General features: G+C 38.2%; 1 protein-coding gene across 3 annotated transcripts in view; it reads left to right on the top strand.

The window, feature by feature from the left end:
* The window catches only part of LOC140209958 (TBC1 domain family member 22B-like), a 375,770-nt gene that overhangs the window by 246,277 nt on the left and 110,970 nt on the right, over positions 1-18,523 (top strand). For all 3 annotated transcript variants that reach the window (XM_072278648.1, XM_072278647.1, XM_072278649.1), the window contains 2 exons: positions 3,948-4,054; positions 7,800-7,875. In XM_072278648.1, coding sequence (XP_072134749.1) covers positions 3,948-4,054; positions 7,800-7,875 — 183 coding nt within the window. The remainder of the gene's footprint in view (positions 1-3,947; positions 4,055-7,799; positions 7,876-18,523) is intronic.

Here is an 18,523-nt window from a genome sequence, read left to right as displayed (position 1 = left end):
GTTGCTAGTTTTCTAGAGGGAGCAGTTTCCAATATAGCAGGAACAGCCACAGTGGAAACCCGGTCTGCTATCATTCAAGGTCATACCCATGCAATAGTGTCTTCTTCAGCTCATTTGTCTCGTTGCTGAACTGGTGTCTGTGTTGGAATGGCACAGCTCCATGGTGCATTAACCCATCAACCATAGAGCATTTATTCTTATCCCCTGCCACTCCACAAACACCTTATGGTTCTGCCTGTCAGCTATTCATTCTGGAGCATTGCTGTCTCTGCTCAGACCATCCTCTCCACGGTCAGCTTTTTTAGATCCAAAGCTCTTAAGGCTGCCTTTCCAGGCATTCATGTGAGATGGTGCTTTCTTTAGTCTTACCTTCCATACCTCAAACTCCTTGAAGCTGCCATCTGAATTCACCTTTAAGAATCAGATGTGGCACCTGCTATGCTACAGTCACAAGGAAAATTAGGATATGCACTAATGAACATTTTTCTTATCTGTTAATTTCAATGTTTTTGAATATTTGATGCTTACTTAAACTACTATACCAGAAATAAAAAAAAACTTAAAATTAGAACCAAGCCATAAACCATTAGGGCTTAGGTACTAATACTTCAGGACAAATCCTGCAATTTTCTATGGAATATAATTGCTGACTATCATCAGTGCAAGGACCGTAGTGAATCAAAAAGGTCCACTGGTATCTCTTGGCAAATTAATTATGCTAATATTGTTTTCATTCCAAGGAAAAGATCAGAAATCTTACACAACTTTGAGTGTTTGCCATTGGGAAAAATAAGATTGACATCTTTCTTGATCAGATTTTTGGAAGAGGAGTCTTGATTACTAAGCATAATAGGCGTTGAAGTCAGGGTAATAGCTTGCTCACGATTGTAGACTGGTGTTTATGAATGTTACATGGAAATGACATTTTTATGGGATTGACAGGTTAGTGAGTGTGGGAGAAAGCTGAAATATTTTTCATTGTGGGGAGTGAAATAAGTGCCAATAGTTGCAATGTAAGGTCAAGTAAGACGAGGGGTGCTGAAATACTACTGGTGTCAAGTGCTGAATACTTGTCCAGCATAGAACAATACAAAGTGACTGTAATTGTAATGGAATTGATTAATGGATTAATGAATGACCAATAAGGTAGTGGTGATGATGATCTCATAGAGATGTGTTCAATAAAGTTGATTTTGCTTCAGTGGTAGGTAGGAGTGGGTGTAAGGAGAAATTAGGGTAAATGGCAGCACTAAGAACTGATACTACTTAATGAAAGAATTCATCTTTCATGACAAGTTGTGTATTCTCATTGGTAAGACTACACTTCATATCATCTTGTACAAGACATCTTGAACAATTTTAACATTGTTACATATTCCATCTGCAGACTCTGCACAGTGTATTTATTATTAGTTGACATTGACTAAATACTGCATATCTATGTTACCCGTATCTGTTTGTTTTATGTAGCAATATCTCATTAAAATGAATTATGCTAGACTGCCTAAACAATGGGGACTCTGGCATCCTGTTATCAATCATCATCCATGCATCTTGTTTGAAGATATCTAAGTCTGTACAATAATCATATACTTATCTCAGGAGCATAAGGAATTGATTAATCTCTCAAATGTTTCAGGAGTATCAATTTGGAGCTTAGCTGTAGTAACTAAAAATAGAAGAATGCCAATCGAAAAGGTTTTCTCAGAATTCAAGTTCAGAATAGACAATGATGGAGGATGTGGATCTTTAGTTAATAAAATAAAAAATCAATATTTTAGATTACCAAAGGTACTATTTTTCCACAGAGACCATTAGGTGATAGATCTCTACTTGATTGTATGTGGTAAAAAGTGTGGCTGCTGTGAACTAAATAAATCTTTACCTGGTAGATTTGTGCATTCCTCTGTGTAATGATATTGTGCTTTGTGTTACTTTTTTTTTAGATGGAATGTGAAAAAAAGCTACAAAAGAATAGCTGATTCTAGTCAGATTGCAATGTTTTTGAAATTATATGTAACCAAGGAGAAAATTTTCATTGTTCAAATAAAAGTTTAACAGAGTTGAACGCTTAATATCTTTGGGGTGACAAAAGGCTAATTTGAAAAGGTAAAAGATTAGCTTGATTTGTCACTTGTACATCAACCATCAGAACACAGTGAAATGCATCATTTGCTTCAGCATCTAACAAAGTCCAAGATGTGCTGGGGGCAGACAGTAAGTGTCGCCAGTGCTTCTGGATCCAACAAAACTTGCCCACAACTTATTACCTCTAAACCATACACCTTGAAATGTGGGAGGAAACAAGCTCCAGGAGGAAACGAGATGCTGGAAATCCGAGCAACACACACAAAATGCAAACACGAGGAAATCTGCAGATGCTGGAATTTCAAGCAACACACATAAAAGTTGCTGGTGAATGCAGCAGGCCAGGCAGAATCTACAGGAAGAGGTACAGTTGACATTTCGGATCGACTGTACCTCTTCCTATAGATGCTGCCTGGCCTGCTGTGTTCACCAGCAACTTTTATGTGTGTTGCTTAACACACACAAAATGCTAGAGGAACTCAGCAGGCCAGGCAGCATCGATGGTAAAAAGTACAGCCGCTGTTTCAGGCCGAAACCCTTCAGCAGGATTGTGGGAAAAAAAAAGCTGAGGAATAGATTTGAAAGGTAGGGGGGAGAGAGAAATGCCAGGTGATAGGTGAAACTTGGAGAGGGAGGGTTGAAGCAAAGAGCTAGGAAGTTGAATGGTGAGGAGACAGAAGGCCCTGGAAAAAAGAAAAAAGGTGATGGGGGAGGAGCACCAGAGGGAGGTGATGGGCAGGCAAGGAGATAACATGAGAGAGGGATAAGGGGATGGGAAATGGTGAAACGGGGGGGGAGGCATTACTGGAAGCTTGAGAAATCGATGTTCATGCCATCAGGTTGGAGGCTACCCAAACGGAACATAAGGTATTGTTCCTCCAACCTAAGTGTGGCCTTATCCAAGTTTCACCTATTGCCTGCCGTTTCTTTCTCCCCTCCCCCCACCTTTCAAATCTACTCCTCAGCATTTTTTGGTAGTCCTGCCAAAGGGTTTCGGCCCGAAACATCGACTGTACTTTTCTTCCATAGATGCTGCCTGGCCTTCTGAGTTCCTGCAGTATTTTGTGTGTGTTATTAAGAGGAAACGCTCGCAATCACGGGGAGAGTGAGCAGACTCCTTATGGGCAATGGTAGGAATTGAAACCTCATCTTACAACTGGCACTTTAAAGCATAATGCTAAGCACTAAACCACTGATATTAGTAGACAGCTTCATCACCAGAAGAAAAAGACTGAAGAAACTAGAAGTCTGAAGTGAAAACAAGATGTCAGAAATACTTAGCGAGTCAGAAAACATTTATGTGGAAGGAGAAACAAACTTTGCATTATTTGTTTAATAGCTTTTTTGTCAGATGCTTACTAATGTTCTAAATATTACTCGCATTTTCTGTATTATTTCGGATTTATAGAATTGGCAGTGTTCTTTTTGCCTGTTCATTGCCAAGTTAACTTGAAGATCGCAATCATCAAATTGCTTGGAAAAACTAAGGTTGATTTCCCTCCACTTCCCCCACCCCAAAACAAATACTGTTGGAAATGCTGAGTTCCTCCAGTTGATAGTTTGTTGCTGTTTTCTTCTGCTCATTATCTTGAAGGCGTGTGACCTTTATAAGGACATTTCCACCTATCATGATAGATTTATTCTGAAGAGTCTTAGGGATTATGACACCAGCAGCTCTTTCACCTTTGTATGGCATGTAACTTGTAATTTATTAATTTTTCCACTGTACTGTAAAATAACCTGTTTCAAAGAATGTTATTTATTTTTTGAACCCCTTAGTTTCCTTATGTACAAATTAGTTTTTGTTTTTAAAAACATGGGTTAACTGTAGAAGTTTTTTTCCATTCTTATCATTGCAGAAGAGGATGTAGAAAATTTTGATGTAACAAATCTGTCTGAAGACGTGCAACGGAACATTGAGGCTGATAGTTTCTGGTGTATGAGCAAGCTATTGGATGGAATACAGGTAAAGTTGTTATTCAAAGTGATAAACCAGTTGGTTTCAAACTTTAATCAGCTGCCACCCCACCACCCATTCCATGGCTGATCCTTGGAAATCCTTCATTTTGCTGTTGACTGGGCCAGATTAGCTTGCTCAAATTTTTCATTTGAGTCTTAGCTGTATGTTAAAGTTTCTTGTCAACTGGACATCTTGCATTCGTATCTCATCAGGTATAATTGGATAAAAATGATTCTATATTCAAGTGTCTTCAAAATTATTCGATATAAGCTTTCAGTATATCGATTGGACCGTAGAAGGTCATTTGACTTACTGTAATTCAGTTCTCTGCAATCAGAGATATTATATTTTTCTTCCCCTCCCGCAGCATATCAATCACCTGCATCTTCAATGTGTAATACATTTCAGTTTCTGACTTTGAAACCATTGTCTCTCAACAGGTGTTTGACTTTGTGTGGGTGAGATCCAATCTTTAAAATTTGATTGTAATTTTTGGGCAGTAATGAGGATGATTGAGGGTATGGCAGTCAATGTTTTCTCTGTCAACCTTAGTTAAGCATTTGACAAAGTCCCTCCTAAAAGGCTGGCCCAGAATTTTAAGTTGCGTGGAGTTGGTAAATTGGATCCAAAATTAGCTTGGTCATAGTGTTTTCCTGACTAGAGGCCTGTGACCAAGGATCAGTGCTACATTTCTAAATATATAGTAGTTATTTGAGTATATTTGAATACATTACATGTTAGAATTTGTGGATAATATGGAAATTTGTCAGTGTTCACCAATGATATAGATTGAAATTATGGGCACAGAAATATCAGATGTTGCACAATCCTGACAAATGTGAAGTGCTACATTTCAGTAAGTCAAGTGCATGATGAAGTAGTGCAAAACTTTCAGTGATATTGACCTACAGGGGGAACTTGGGGGTGCAGGTGTATGGCTCCCTGAAATTGGCAACTTGAAAAGTTGTATTGCAGCTGTATAATACATTGTTAAGATCACATTTGGAATATTGTGTGCATTTTAGTCACCAGACCATAGGATAGATTGGAGGATTTGGAGAAATTATTGCGGAGTTTCATTGGGATGTTTCCTGGATTAGAACATATAAGCTGTAAATAGAAGTTGGACAAACTTTGTTTTCTCTGGAGCATTGGAGGCTGAGAAGCTACCTGATAAAAGTATGTAAAATTATGAGAGGCATAGATAGCATAGCAAGTCTTTTTCTCATGGTGGGGTTGTCAAATCCTGAAGGGCTTAGTTTTAAAGTCAGAGAAGGAACGTTTGAGATTTGTAAGACTATTTTTGACAAACAAAGTGATTGGTGTATTGTGTACACTGCCAAAGAAAGCAAATACAATAGCAGTATTTAGGTAAATACATATACAGGTGGGAAATGGAGCGATGTGAACCAAGAGAAGATAGATGGGAGTAGTTTAGATTGGTACCATGGTTGGTGCAGACATAAGAGACTTATTCCTGTGCTATACTCTACTGTTTCGTGTTTTATGTACAAAAACGTCAAGGTTCTGAGAACAACAACAAAGTTTCAGGGAGTGCAGCTTAGAAAAAGGAAAATGAATGAATAGATCAATGTAACTACTTCACTCAGAAGATGATGCATTTTTGGAATGCATCTCCAGAAAAGTAATTGAGGCTTAATCTATCCGACAAGTCAGAAAATTATGTAGTGAATTGTGTTCGGTGTTTTAATTCTAGTACTGATTAGATAGCTAAAAACACCCATTGTGGGTCTCTCTGCCTCCCAAAAAAACCTCAGCTTTCAAACTATTGTGACTTAGATTCTTCTTAGCCCTTGTTTCTGCCAACGCCATTCAAGTATTTTATATGAAATAAGTGATCAATGTTATTCAAGAGTATTCTGACACCCATAATACATATTCTTTCATAATTTGGTTCAGATTTTTTGATAATTTGATCCATTTGCACAAGAGGTTTGCCTTATATCGCTTTGTCTGCTTTTGATTCATTATGCAATACATCTACTAAGTAGCTAAAGCCTATAAATAGTGATTTGTTCTCCCAACTCTCAAAAAAATGTGACAAGGAACTTATGGAGCTACAGACTGAATCAAGAACTAAAGCTTTTAAAGAAAAGTGTTTATTAACTGTAGACACGTGATTGTATGAAGTGATGATATTTTGCTCATAGGTTTAGATTGAAACAGTGAAGATAAAATTATGTTGGAATCATTCAATCAGAATAAGTTCCTCAATCTTTTACTGTTATGCAGTTACTGTACATCATCTGTGATCTTTTTCATAATCCCATCTCCATTGCTGGACTCTGGCCAATGAAGATTGGCCTATCTCTGTATATTTGCAATTGAACTTACTTTTGAGTGGAGGAAGTTATAGATTTTTGATAGCCTTTCTGTGAGGTACGACATCCTAGTCTCACACTAGTATGTTTCCTGGATTAGAACATAAGGGCTTCTACAGATATATATGAGGAAAAGATATTCTACAGATATATCAAGGGATAAAATTGGTCCTCTGGAAGATCTATGTGCGGAGCTGAAAGCAATGGGGGAGATCTTAAATGGATTTCTTACATCTGTATTTACTCAGGAGATAGACTCAGAGTCGATAGATGTGAGGCAACGCAACAGCAAGGTCATGAATCCTATACAGCTTACAGAAGAGGAGGTCTTTGCTGTCTTGAGACAAACTAGAGTAGATAAATCCCCAAGGCGTGACAATGTGTTCCCTCGGTCCCTTTGGGAGGCTAGTACAGAAGTAGCAGGGGACTTAGCAGAGATATTTAAAACATCCTTAGCCTCAGGTGAGGTTGGAGGATAGCTAATGTTGTTCCACTGTTTAGGAAAGGCTTTAAGAATAGGCCAGAAAATTATAGGCCAGTGAGCCTGACATCAGTAGTGAGAAAGTTATTTGAAGGTATTGTAAGGGATCAGATATAATGCAGACAAGTGTGAGGCGCTGCACTTTGGAAGAACCAGCCAGGGTAGCTCTTAAGCAGTAAGGCACTGAGAAGTACATTGGAACTGAGTGATCTGGGAATACACATCCATAATTCCTTGAAGGTGGTGTCACATGACAATAAGATTATAAAGAAAGCTTTTGGTGCATTGGCCTTCATATGCCAATTGGTTACAGGAGTTGGGATGTTATGTTGAAATTGTATAACACATTGGTGATGCCTAATTTGGAGTATTGCATTAGAGTATTTGCAGTTTTGATCACTTATATACAGGAAAGATGTAAATAAGATTGAAAAGATTGAAAGGATGCGTAGAAAATTTGCAAGGATGTTGTCGGTACTTGAGATCTTTAGTTATAGGGAAAGGTTGAATAGGTTAGGACTTTAATCCTTGGAATGTAGAAGACTGAGGGGAGATTTAATAGAGGTATACAAAATTGAGGGGTATAGACAGGATAAATGCAAGCAAGCTTTTTCCACTGAGGTTAGGTGAGACTGGAACAAGAGGTCATGGATTAAGGGTGAAAGGTGAAACATTTGAGGGGATCATGAGGAGAAACTTCATTCAGATAGTGATGAGAGTATGAAATGAGCTGCCAGCACAAGTGGTGGATGAGGGATCGATTTCAACGTAAGAGAAATTTGGGTAAATGGATAGGAGGCGTATGGAGGGCTATGTTCCAGGTGCAGGTTTTAACACCTTTCATTTTGACAACTAAAAATAGATCTTTTTTGGTAATGATTTGATCATCTATTATTATTTTAGCAAATCACTTCTTGTTTTCTTGAAGGACAATTACACTTTTGCACAACCAGGGATTCAGAAGAAAGTAAAAGCACTCGAAGAACTCATCAGCAGAATTGATGGTGAGTCTGGAAGTTATTATTGAAAGCTTGGATTCCTCACCAGAATACTAGCTACTCTTCTTGATTTGTCAAGGTGTCATTGTTAACATAGGGTGTAAACTTGTTTATGAAAATACATTTTATTCATGCTAGGATGAGTAGATATACTAGAAAAATTTGGCTTTTTTGTGCTGCTCTTTGGTATATCATCCTATTTACTGTTAATTTTAATAATAAAAAATCAAATCCAGTTTACTTCATCATGAAGTGTCTCTTCTATCAGGGAAACCTGATCAATGGTAGAAAATTGATTAACCAGAAAACAAATTTGATACTTACTAGACATGCTATTAGTTTAGGGTGAGTATGCACATGAATCTATATTTTATACCTTAGTTTCACAGGAAGTTCTCAATTGTTTTAAACTTCTTTGCACCCTGAATCATTCAGTTAAATAGTATGCAAATAATTTGAAACTATTAATTGCATGATTTATTGACATTGTCAGCCGAGCAGTTGTACTGTGTTTATGTTTGACTTGATTTTATAGTGGAACATTTACTTGTATATAGAAGCTGTGTTATGCTGGTAAGCTGCTATGGCAATAGTATTTTAAATTGGTACAAGACTTGTAAGGTTCCAGTTTCTCGAAGATCTGATTTCTAATTTCAGCTGAGTATTGTGGGAGTGAATGAAAGCCATGACAAATACAATTCCTTTGTGAACATTGGAATGTATCCCATCTATTCCATTGCTCTTTGTTGCAGTTTTTTATTAAATAGGTGATTCAAAATTCAAGTATGTGACCTTAAGTGTGAGAGAGATTATGACAGTCACAAAAGAAGAGAGGAGGTAGAAGGAGGACTAACTACAGCAATTCCATCTTTGCATACAAGAATTTAAATTGTAGTAATGGGAATCAAGCATAGCTAGAAACTTGTACAAGCAAATCCAATCTGTGTCTTCTCAGCCTGAGCTCCTCTCAGTTCTTATTCTCAATATAACTGAAGAAGTTAACCAGCAAATTCTGCCCCCCAAAATACACTCAGTGAATTATATGCCATGAAATATGTTGTTTTATTGCAGCATTGCAGTGCAAAGATGGAAAATTACTTTAGATTACAAATTAGGCCAGAAATGTGTGCTGTATCTCTAAATAATATAATAACAACAACAAAATAGTGGGGGGTGGGGATAAAAGTATAACAAAGTATACTCATGGGCAGTTATGAAATTTGATGGCAAAGGGGAAAAAGCTGTTCCTAACTAGTTGAGTGTAGGTCTTAAGGCTCCTGTACTCCCTTTAAAATAGTAGTCGTGAGAAGAAGGCATGTCCCTTGAAAGTGGTGTCACATGTAAAACAGGGTGGTGAAAAAGGTGTTTCATGCTCTGTCCTTCATCAGTCAAAACATTGAGTAAAGAAGCTGAGATATTATGATGCAGTTGTGTTAGTCTTTGGTGAGGCTGCACTTGGAGTACTGTGTACAGTTCTGGTCAACCCATAAGTTGACACGGTTAAATTAGAAAGAGTGCAGAGAAGATTTACAAGGATGCTGCCAGGAATAGAGGGCTTGAGTTATAGGGAGAGGCTGAGCAGACTAGGTTTTTATTTCTTGGATTGCATGAGAATAAGGGGGTAACTTTATGGAAGTGTTTAAAATTAAGAGGTACAGATAGGGTGGATGGTAAAATTTTTTTATTCAGGGTAAGTGTGTTCAAAACTAGGCGGGATATGTTTAGAGTGAGAGGGGTAAGATTTAAAAGGAATCTGAGATGTAACTTTTTTCCATACAGAAGGTGCTGAGTATATGGTATGAGCTGCCAGAGGAAGTGGTTGATTATCATTTAAGAAGCAAATGGAGGAGCAAAGCTTAAAGTTCAAAGTAAATGTTATTATCAAAGTACATATATGTCATCATATACATCATCATATACAACCCAGAGATTCATTTTTTGTGGACATACTCAGCAAATCCATAGAATAGTAACTATAACAGGATCAATGAAAGATCAACCAGAGTACAGAAGACAACAAGCTATGCAAATACAAATATAAATAAGTAGCAAAAGATAGATACTTTATTGATCCTAAAGGAAAATACACTGTCACAGTAGTTTTACAAGTGCACAGATGTATAAGTATTAGAAGAGAAGTAAGAAAGAATAAAAGTTACCTCAAACAGTCTAACAGGAGAGGGGTCATCATTTCTCTGGCTATAGGTTGTATCAAGAAAGAGCCTAATGGCCAAGGGTAAGAATGACCTCATATAGCACTCTTTGGAGCAGCACAATTGTCTTAGCTTATTATTAAAAGAGCTCCTCTGTTCAGCCAAGATAGCATGCTGAGGGCGAGAAACATAAATAACGATAACATGAAATAAAAATTTCTTTGAAGTGAGATCATCAGTTGTGGGAACATTGCAATGATGGGCAAGTGAAGTTGAGTGAAGTTATACCCTTTCATTCAAGAGCCTGATAGTTGAGGAGCAGTAACAGTTCTTGAAACCAGTTGTGCGAGTCCTGAGGCTTCTGTACCTTCCACCTGTTGACAGCTGCGAAAAGAGAACATGACCCAGGTGGTGGGGATGTCTGATGATGGATGCTACTTTCCTAAGACAGTGTTCCATGTAGATGCGTTCAATGATTGGGAGGGCTTTACCCATGATGTACTGAGTCAAATCCACTATTTTTTGTAGGATTTTCCATTCAAAGGCATTGACATTTCCATACCAGGCTGCCAACATACTCTCCACTACACATCTGTAGAAGTTTGTCAATATTTTAGATGTTATGCTGAAACTCTACAAACTTCTAAGGAAGTAGAGGCATAGCATTGCTCTCTTTGCAATTGTACTTGTGCTGGGTCCAGGAAGGTCATCTGAATTAGTAATACCCAGGAATTTAAAGTTGCTGACCCTCTCCACCTCTGATCCTCTGATGAGAACCAGCTCATGGTCCTCTGGTTTCCCTCTCCTGCTTGCCGACATTGAATGAGATTTGTTGTTATAACAGCACTCAGCCAGATTTTCAATCTTCCTCTTATATGCTGATTCATCACCACCTTTGATGGATATGGGCTGAATACAAGAAGTTGGGGCTAGCTAGATGGGCACAATGGTTGTTATATTCTTGTTTGGTAAAAGGGCCTACATCTGTGCTATATTGCTGTATAACTCTGACTTATTTGGAGGTCATTTGGCCCATCAATGTTTTGTTGGATTTCAAAGCAATCCTAAAAATCCCACTCCTCCATTTTTTCCCCAAAATCTTCAGTTGCCTTGTGCATTAGGGTACTATTTTCAAATTGAAGTATGCCTAACTTAAAAAGTGTAACCTCAAAATCAAGAACAAAAGTAGTATTAGTAAAAATCTTGAGCCAGTTTTCCATTGTGTTTCCTTGGCCAGGTGTTTTTGCTGTTAGATCATACATTCATGCAGGTTCAATGAGATGGGAAATGTCAACTAATTCCATCAGATTGAATGCAAAAGTTGCTTTTAGTGCAGGCCATGTTATCATACCTCAGCCACTTCATTAAAAATATTATATGATAAATTAATTTTGGCATTTTTTGTCTTGCCATTGTTTTATACAGCCATTTTCCTTTATTGAAGTTATTGCAGAATCACTTTCTGCACTTCTTGCACCTGGTAGAGGTTTGCATGGTGAACTTGTTATGGAGCCTTCGGGCAAAGTGCTCAATTGCTCCTCCACCACACTACATGAAATCTCAGAGGGAGCTTTCAGCATTTTGTTGTGAAATATTCACGTAAAGCATAATTGGCTTTGGCTGAATTTAACAGTTCATTTGCTAAATATTGGAAATATCCATTTGGTCAAGTAGCATCAAAGAAGATGAATATTACTGGGTGAATATTACAGGGATGTGAGCTTTGATTATTCAAAGAATCCATAAAATATTACAAAACATTTTGGTTCACTGAAATATGAAGTTTAATCTATCCACTGTAAAAAGCACATACAGAAGGATACGTGCAATAGTGAGTAATTGCAGACAAATTCATGTCATTTACCTTTTTCGTTTCCTGCTTTTGTAGTTCATTTGTTTTTAAAAATTGATAATGCATTTTAGTTTAAAAAGGGACTTTTGGATAAAACCATGCTCTTAATGATTGATTTAAACTGTTATCTGAACTGAAAGATGTACTTTAATAAAATAGTGACATATATTGTACATTGATAATAAATTTATTTTGAAAAATTCAAAAAATAGAATGCTAAGGAGCATCCATCTCCTGTTAATCCCTGAGGATAACTGTTCCCAATAATTAGTGTTTAATGATCTTGGGAGATGGTAAATTTTACATGCTTAACAAAAGTGATGAATGTATGGATGTGCATTGAAGAGTAACTCACACTTCATAAAAATTGAAAGTTTATAACAGGCTAAATCTCCAGTTGAACACTATAGTTTTATTTTAAATGCTCAACTATATCATGGATGCTTTTCATAACATCGAAACAAAGTAAACACTGATACATGGTGCTCCGTTAATAACTAATTAACTGATTCATTTTTTTGCCATTCTAGCTGTGTTGCTTTTGAATACTCATTTACAAATGTGACCATAAAATTATTCTCAATAGATTAATATAATTTAATTCCATGCCATGCAACAGAAAATTTATAATCTTCACTTTTGGCTTAAGCATTATAGTTAGTGTAGATTTGTGCAGTACCTTTGAAGTCTTATAATGTTCTTTCAAAGTAATTATAGTATTGCTGAACAGTATGAATAAATTAATCATAATCTCATGCTGAATAGTTATGCCAGTGCCAAATATTTAAAATTAACTGAGCTTCTATTAGTGAACACTGAATTAATTTTACACTTGTTCATCTGCATCGTACTGTATACTGTATTTTGGGTGAAACTGAGCTATTGACAGGTTAAACAGTTTAGATCCTAAGAAAGGAAGGATGTAGCTGGGAAGCTGGAAAACTAGCATTAAGTTTTCTTGCTAATGCAGAACATCTGTGAAATCCTAAGAATATTATGTTCTAGAGATTTTTATAGACCATATTTCCTCGACTTGAAAATCTTTCTACCAAGATGCAAAATACTTTAAGGATGTTGTTTCTACCTTGACAGCTGTCCACTAGAAATTAAATACATCTGTTCTTCAATGCTTGCATACTGCTGTACTTTGAAACATTTTACATTTGGCTAGCTGACTTTCAAGTTCTATGCTTTTGTACGTGCACAATCAATTCTCCATTTCATTCCTTCTGTTATTAAATCCTGCACTGTTACCTTTGCACTGTGAGCATCCTCTCCCAATATACAAAAACTACAGCAAGCTGTCAGGTCAGCAGAAAAGGTCATTGTCTGCAGTCTACCATCACTGCAGGACTTGTAAGTATCCACATCAAAGAAGCAGGCAGGTAAAACCATGGTGGACACTACCCACCCAACTAACTGACTTTTTCAAATGCACCCTTCTAGAAAACGCTATAAGGTTATTAAGGCAAAAAAAAAACTTCACGGCATCTTAAAATTTTAATCTGGTCAATCATCTTAGTTAGCTCAGTCTCTGACCTGCGCAGTAAGAACTTTAAACCACTTTTTTAGTGATGTTTACATTGAAAAGTTCAAAGTACATTTCTTATCAAACTGTGTATACTGCATACAACCTTGAGATTTGTCTTCTTGCAGGCAGCCATAAAACAAAGAAACACAATAAAACCCATTTTAAAAAACACACAACAAAGACTGTTAAACACCCAATGTGCAAAAATAAAGAACAATCGTGCAAACAATAAAAAAAATAAAATAACACCCAGATCATGAACCACAGACTCCTCAAAAGTAAGTCCACAGCCACAGAGCCAGTTCAGCACTGAGGCATGTGAAGCTGGTCCAGGAGTCTGATAGCTGTAGGCTATTGCCCTGAAGCTACTTCAGCACTGAAGCAAATAAACCTCATAGAGTAGTGAGCTGAACACCGGTTCATCCTTCACCTGCAGCCTTGACACCTTGATCAAATTGCACAAACAGTAAAAAAAAAGTAAACAAAAACACACGGAATATGAACTGCAGAATCCCAAATGTGAATCCACATCTGCAGAGCCTGTTCTGCGCTGAGGCAACTAAATCCCGATGGCTGCCGAGCAACAACTGCAAGTAGATTGCACTGAGCACTTATTTGCTTTCCACACTTGTCCTTGACAATCTTAATCATGATCAATGTTTTAATTGGTGTGAAGTAGTGGAGCCGATCATGGGTTTGTCTTCCGCCATCAGGCCTCACCGCAGCATCCACCCCCAGCAATGGTCGCCCTTGCTGTATTTGCACTCTTGAGAATCTTATTTGTCAGATCCCCCAGGAGATCGCAAAAGTGGCAGATTATTTAGTCGGTTCAGAAGAACATCCTTAAAAGATAAATTTGAGGCTGCAGACTGCAGGGATCATATTTCAGACAAAGAAGTAGTATATCTACTAGAATATCTAGTAGATGTGCAAAACATCACCATTGGTCGTTGTTTATATATTTGTGCATATTTTATTCTGTAACTGCACTTTAAATTTTAAATTCATTTTTGTAATTTTCTTTATAATTGTTGAATGTTGTTTTATGTCACTCCGACACACCACAGCTAATTCCTAATACATGTAAATGATTCTGGTGAATAAAGCTGATCCTTGATAGTTTAGCCTGTACCTGTGACTCATAAATTTCATAAGAAAGTTTGAACCATAAAAATACCAGATAGTGTTATATTTGCACCTTTGGTATTGTTTAAGGAGTATAATGACTTCTAACACTGTTATCTCCAGTTACAATGATGTTTTGAGAAATCGGTCAAAGACTGCTCAGAAAATGCAATTGATTAAATATTTTGTTTTAAAAAATAGAAATGAGGAATCAAGATTAGTATGACTGAAATTACTGAATTCTTTGTTTTTTGTAGGCTATAGTGTACCCATTCTGAAGATGAAATGCTCATCTGGCTTACACTGAGAAAGAGGTAGGGAGTAGGGGCAGGTGAATCAGGGCAAAACCCAGGAAATGTCAACTTACCCCACAGAACCTCTCTGATTCATATGCTATGATTTATTAAATGTTATACCTTGTTCAGGTTTTCTGTGAGTTGAAGGAGTGATGGACGAAGAAGGCAGGAGGGATGCCATTGAAAGGTGGTTGGGTTAGTGTTGGCCTTGTGTTTCAAACCTTGCAACACAGAGTGATGCTACAAGAAATTTCATGACCTTACTAGATATGTAAAGTCTAGACCATGGTGCCTAATGAGTAGAGTAGTTTAGAGTATGACCTATTAAGGAGATGCACAAGGAACTTTTAAGCAATGGTCTGAGTCTATGTATAGGAAATTCGGTGCTGGGGCTGGCTGGAGGGGACTATCTGTACATCTGTCCTACCTAAGAAGATTTATAGTGTCATAGCAAAGTGCCATGATGAAGATGCAGAAAGACATGGAATCTACCACACAGGGAAGCCACCTCAATCTTTCACAGCAAGTTAAGTAGCAATGGTATGATTTCACCTCCAGCTGAATTGCATATTTTGCTGGATATTGGTGGCAGTTCCATCAGATTATGCTTACCGGTTGCAGTGAAAGCTGTTATTTTGCTTCTGTGTAAGTATACTATAATACAGCCAGGGCAAGCAAAATGCCTCCGGAGCAACTTGATGTCCAAATTCAGCAGTGATTCCACAGGTGAACAGATATCACTGTTGTCGTGGAGCAGCAAGATGCTGTTCTGTGAGGAGATTCAGTGGCCTGAGTGATGCTACATTTAAGGACATCATTGTTTTGCTCAAACAGAACAACTGCCTGTCGGAACTAGTGCACTCTGATCATTCAGGAGAGCAGAGTGAGCAGGTTGTTCACCTATGGAACCAGACATTTGGTGCGCAAGAGTAATAACGTGTTCCCACCATTCCCCAACGTATCAAACATTCTGCTTGGATGGCAGAGGAATGAAGAAAGTGATTCCAGCTCAGGTCCTGGTCTGCAGTATGAAAGTGTGGTGCACTGGTGAATGCTAGCTGTTGACTACACCATCTTCAATCCCGTACCTGGGAAAGCACCTGATGATCATATCCAGGCCACTGACGACCACGCTCCGAGGACATCAGGTCATTTTGCCGGGTAGCCCCCACTCCCCAGGCAACGTAATCATTTGTGCATGTCCAGACTGCTCCGTCAAAAGATCTGGGGCTGCAGTCTGCAGCTGCTTATTTAGAAAACAAGCTTCTTGTGGGGTTATCAAGTACAACAATGTGAATTCAAAAGACCAAAGAACCTCTAGATTGCATCCACTAGGGCAATGGGATATAATGTTCAGAGTCAATACAAACATCTAAGAAATTGATATGGGAAAGACACAGAGACTTTTAGACTTCTGAAGTAGATTAGGTTCAAACTTACTATTTTTGTTCAATATTCATTCTGAATATACAATGCTTATTTAGGACAAATAATGCCCTTCATGAACCATGATAAGTAATACTGACGGAGTGTTGGCATTGCTGTGGACCTTATCATATCCCATTTCAAAAGATTCTAATAGGTGATGCCGGAGGCATTGCTGGTGCTACACCAGATGAATAATTACGTCTGGAGCTGATTGCACAAGACAGCACATACTTGGCATTATCTGTAGATTTTAGAAGGTATCTGAGCAGGCTCCCAGGTTCTGAAGCTCACCAGCAACATTTCCCATTGAAATGCCCTTTTAAATCAATTTGCAGTTCAGTTTATTTAATGAAAGGAAGAAATGGGAGTTCATTGAAAAATTATGCCATTAGGAGCACATTAGAGGCTACAAAAATGTCAAGTGCACCAACATAATTCCTTTGTTCTGTCTCGTGAAATTATACCCAACTCCTAGAAAAAAAATCGCTAGTTCAATCAAATAGACTTTTGTATGTTTTGCATTTAAAAATACAAGTGCTCTTTGAGCTTATTTCTAGACAATAGTTCACAAAAGCATTTTTAGGTGTTGTGATGAAACCCAAACAGACACATTCGTCACCAGTAATTGATGGTATTGAGAGACATGGTTGTATAGTGATCAGTGATGGGAGATAAAAGTTGTAGTGTATTTGATATTTTAAAGAATAAGCAGAAAATAAAATAGGTAGGATTGATCTATTAAAAGGATTAACTCAGCACAGTGATTTTGGCTCAGAGGTCAAGCTGTAAAATTAGTTTGGGTAGAGATTAAATAAAAGACATTGGTGGAGCAGTTCACCGGAGATGTCATAAGTGGGTCATTTTCCGGATGGCAAGCTTCAGTAAGTGAGGTTATAGGGATTGATACTGAAGCTCAACTACTTTCAATCTTCATTAACGATGCAGATAAAGAAACAGAATTTTCCTACATTACAGAGATGATGTAATGTAGGAAATCATAGTGAGGAAGAAAAGAAACCTACAAAGGGATATAAATTAGCTAAACCCAGTGAAGAGAAAATTTTAATTGGTTTATAATTGTATAAAATTAACAGACCGAGTCATATAAGGCATTTACATAATTATAAACCACGGATTTGCTTGAGCCTGCATGTGTAGTCCATCACCCAAGCCTAGTCTTTTTTTTTTTGGGAGGGTTCTTCAGCACTACTCAAAGGAAACACCAGTAAGATCTTATGCCATGTCAAATCAGGAATAGGAATCAATCTCTTTTTATTTTAGTGAGAATACTCAGCCTATGGGTTAGGGGAAGGAAAGTCATTTTTATTTTAATTATTGTCCTATCATTTAGTTTATTAATAGTTTTCAAGTTGTTTGTGCTTTAATGAACTTTACCTTTTATTGGTGAATGCTGCAGGCCAGGCAGCATCTCTAGGAAGAGTTACAGTCGGCGTTTCGGGCCAAATCCCTTCGTCAGGACTAACTGAAGGAAGAGTTAGTAAGAGATTTGGAAGTGGGAGGGGGAGGGGGAGATCCAAAATGATAGGAGAAGACAGGAGGGGGAGGGCTGGAGCCAAGAGCTGGACAGTTGGTTGGCAAAAGGGATATGAGAGGATCATGGGAAAGGAGGCCCAGGGAGAAAGAAAAGGGGGAGGGGGGGAATCCCAGAGGATGGGCAAGGGATATAGTGAGAGGAACAGAGGGAGAAAAAGGAGAGAGAGAAAAAGAATGTGTGTATATAAATAAATAACAGATGGGGTACAGGGGGAGGTGGGGCATTAGCGGAAGTTTGAGAAGTCAATGTTCATGCCATCAGGTTGGAGGCTACCCGGACGGAATATAAGGTGTTGTTCCTCCAACCTAAGTGTGGCTTCATCTTTACCGTAGAGGAGACCGTGGATAGACATATCAGAATGGGAATGGGACATGGAATTAAAATGTGTGGCCACTGGGAGATCCTGCTTTCTCTGGAGGACAGAGCATAGGTGTTCAGCGAAATGATCTCCCAGTCTGCGTCAGGTCTCGCCAATGTATAGAAGGCCACATTGGGAGCACCGGACGCAGTATATCACCCCAGCCGACTCACAGGTGAAGTGTCGCCTCACCTGGAAGGACTGTCTGGGGCCCTGAATGGTAATGAGGGAGGAAGTGTAAGGGCATGTGTAGCACTTGTTCCGCTTGCAAGGATAAGTGCCAGGAAGGAGATCGGTGGGGAGGGATGGGGGGGACGAATGGACAAGGGAGTTGCGTAGGGAGCAATCCTTGCGGA

The sequence above is a fragment of the Mobula birostris genome, chromosome 14, assembly GCF_030028105.1.
Source record: "Mobula birostris isolate sMobBir1 chromosome 14, sMobBir1.hap1, whole genome shotgun sequence".
In the NCBI taxonomy this organism is placed as follows: Eukaryota; Metazoa; Chordata; class Chondrichthyes; order Myliobatiformes; family Myliobatidae; genus Mobula; species Mobula birostris.
Note: the sequence above shows the minus strand (reverse complement) of the source record. Positions and strands in the feature narration are given on the sequence as shown.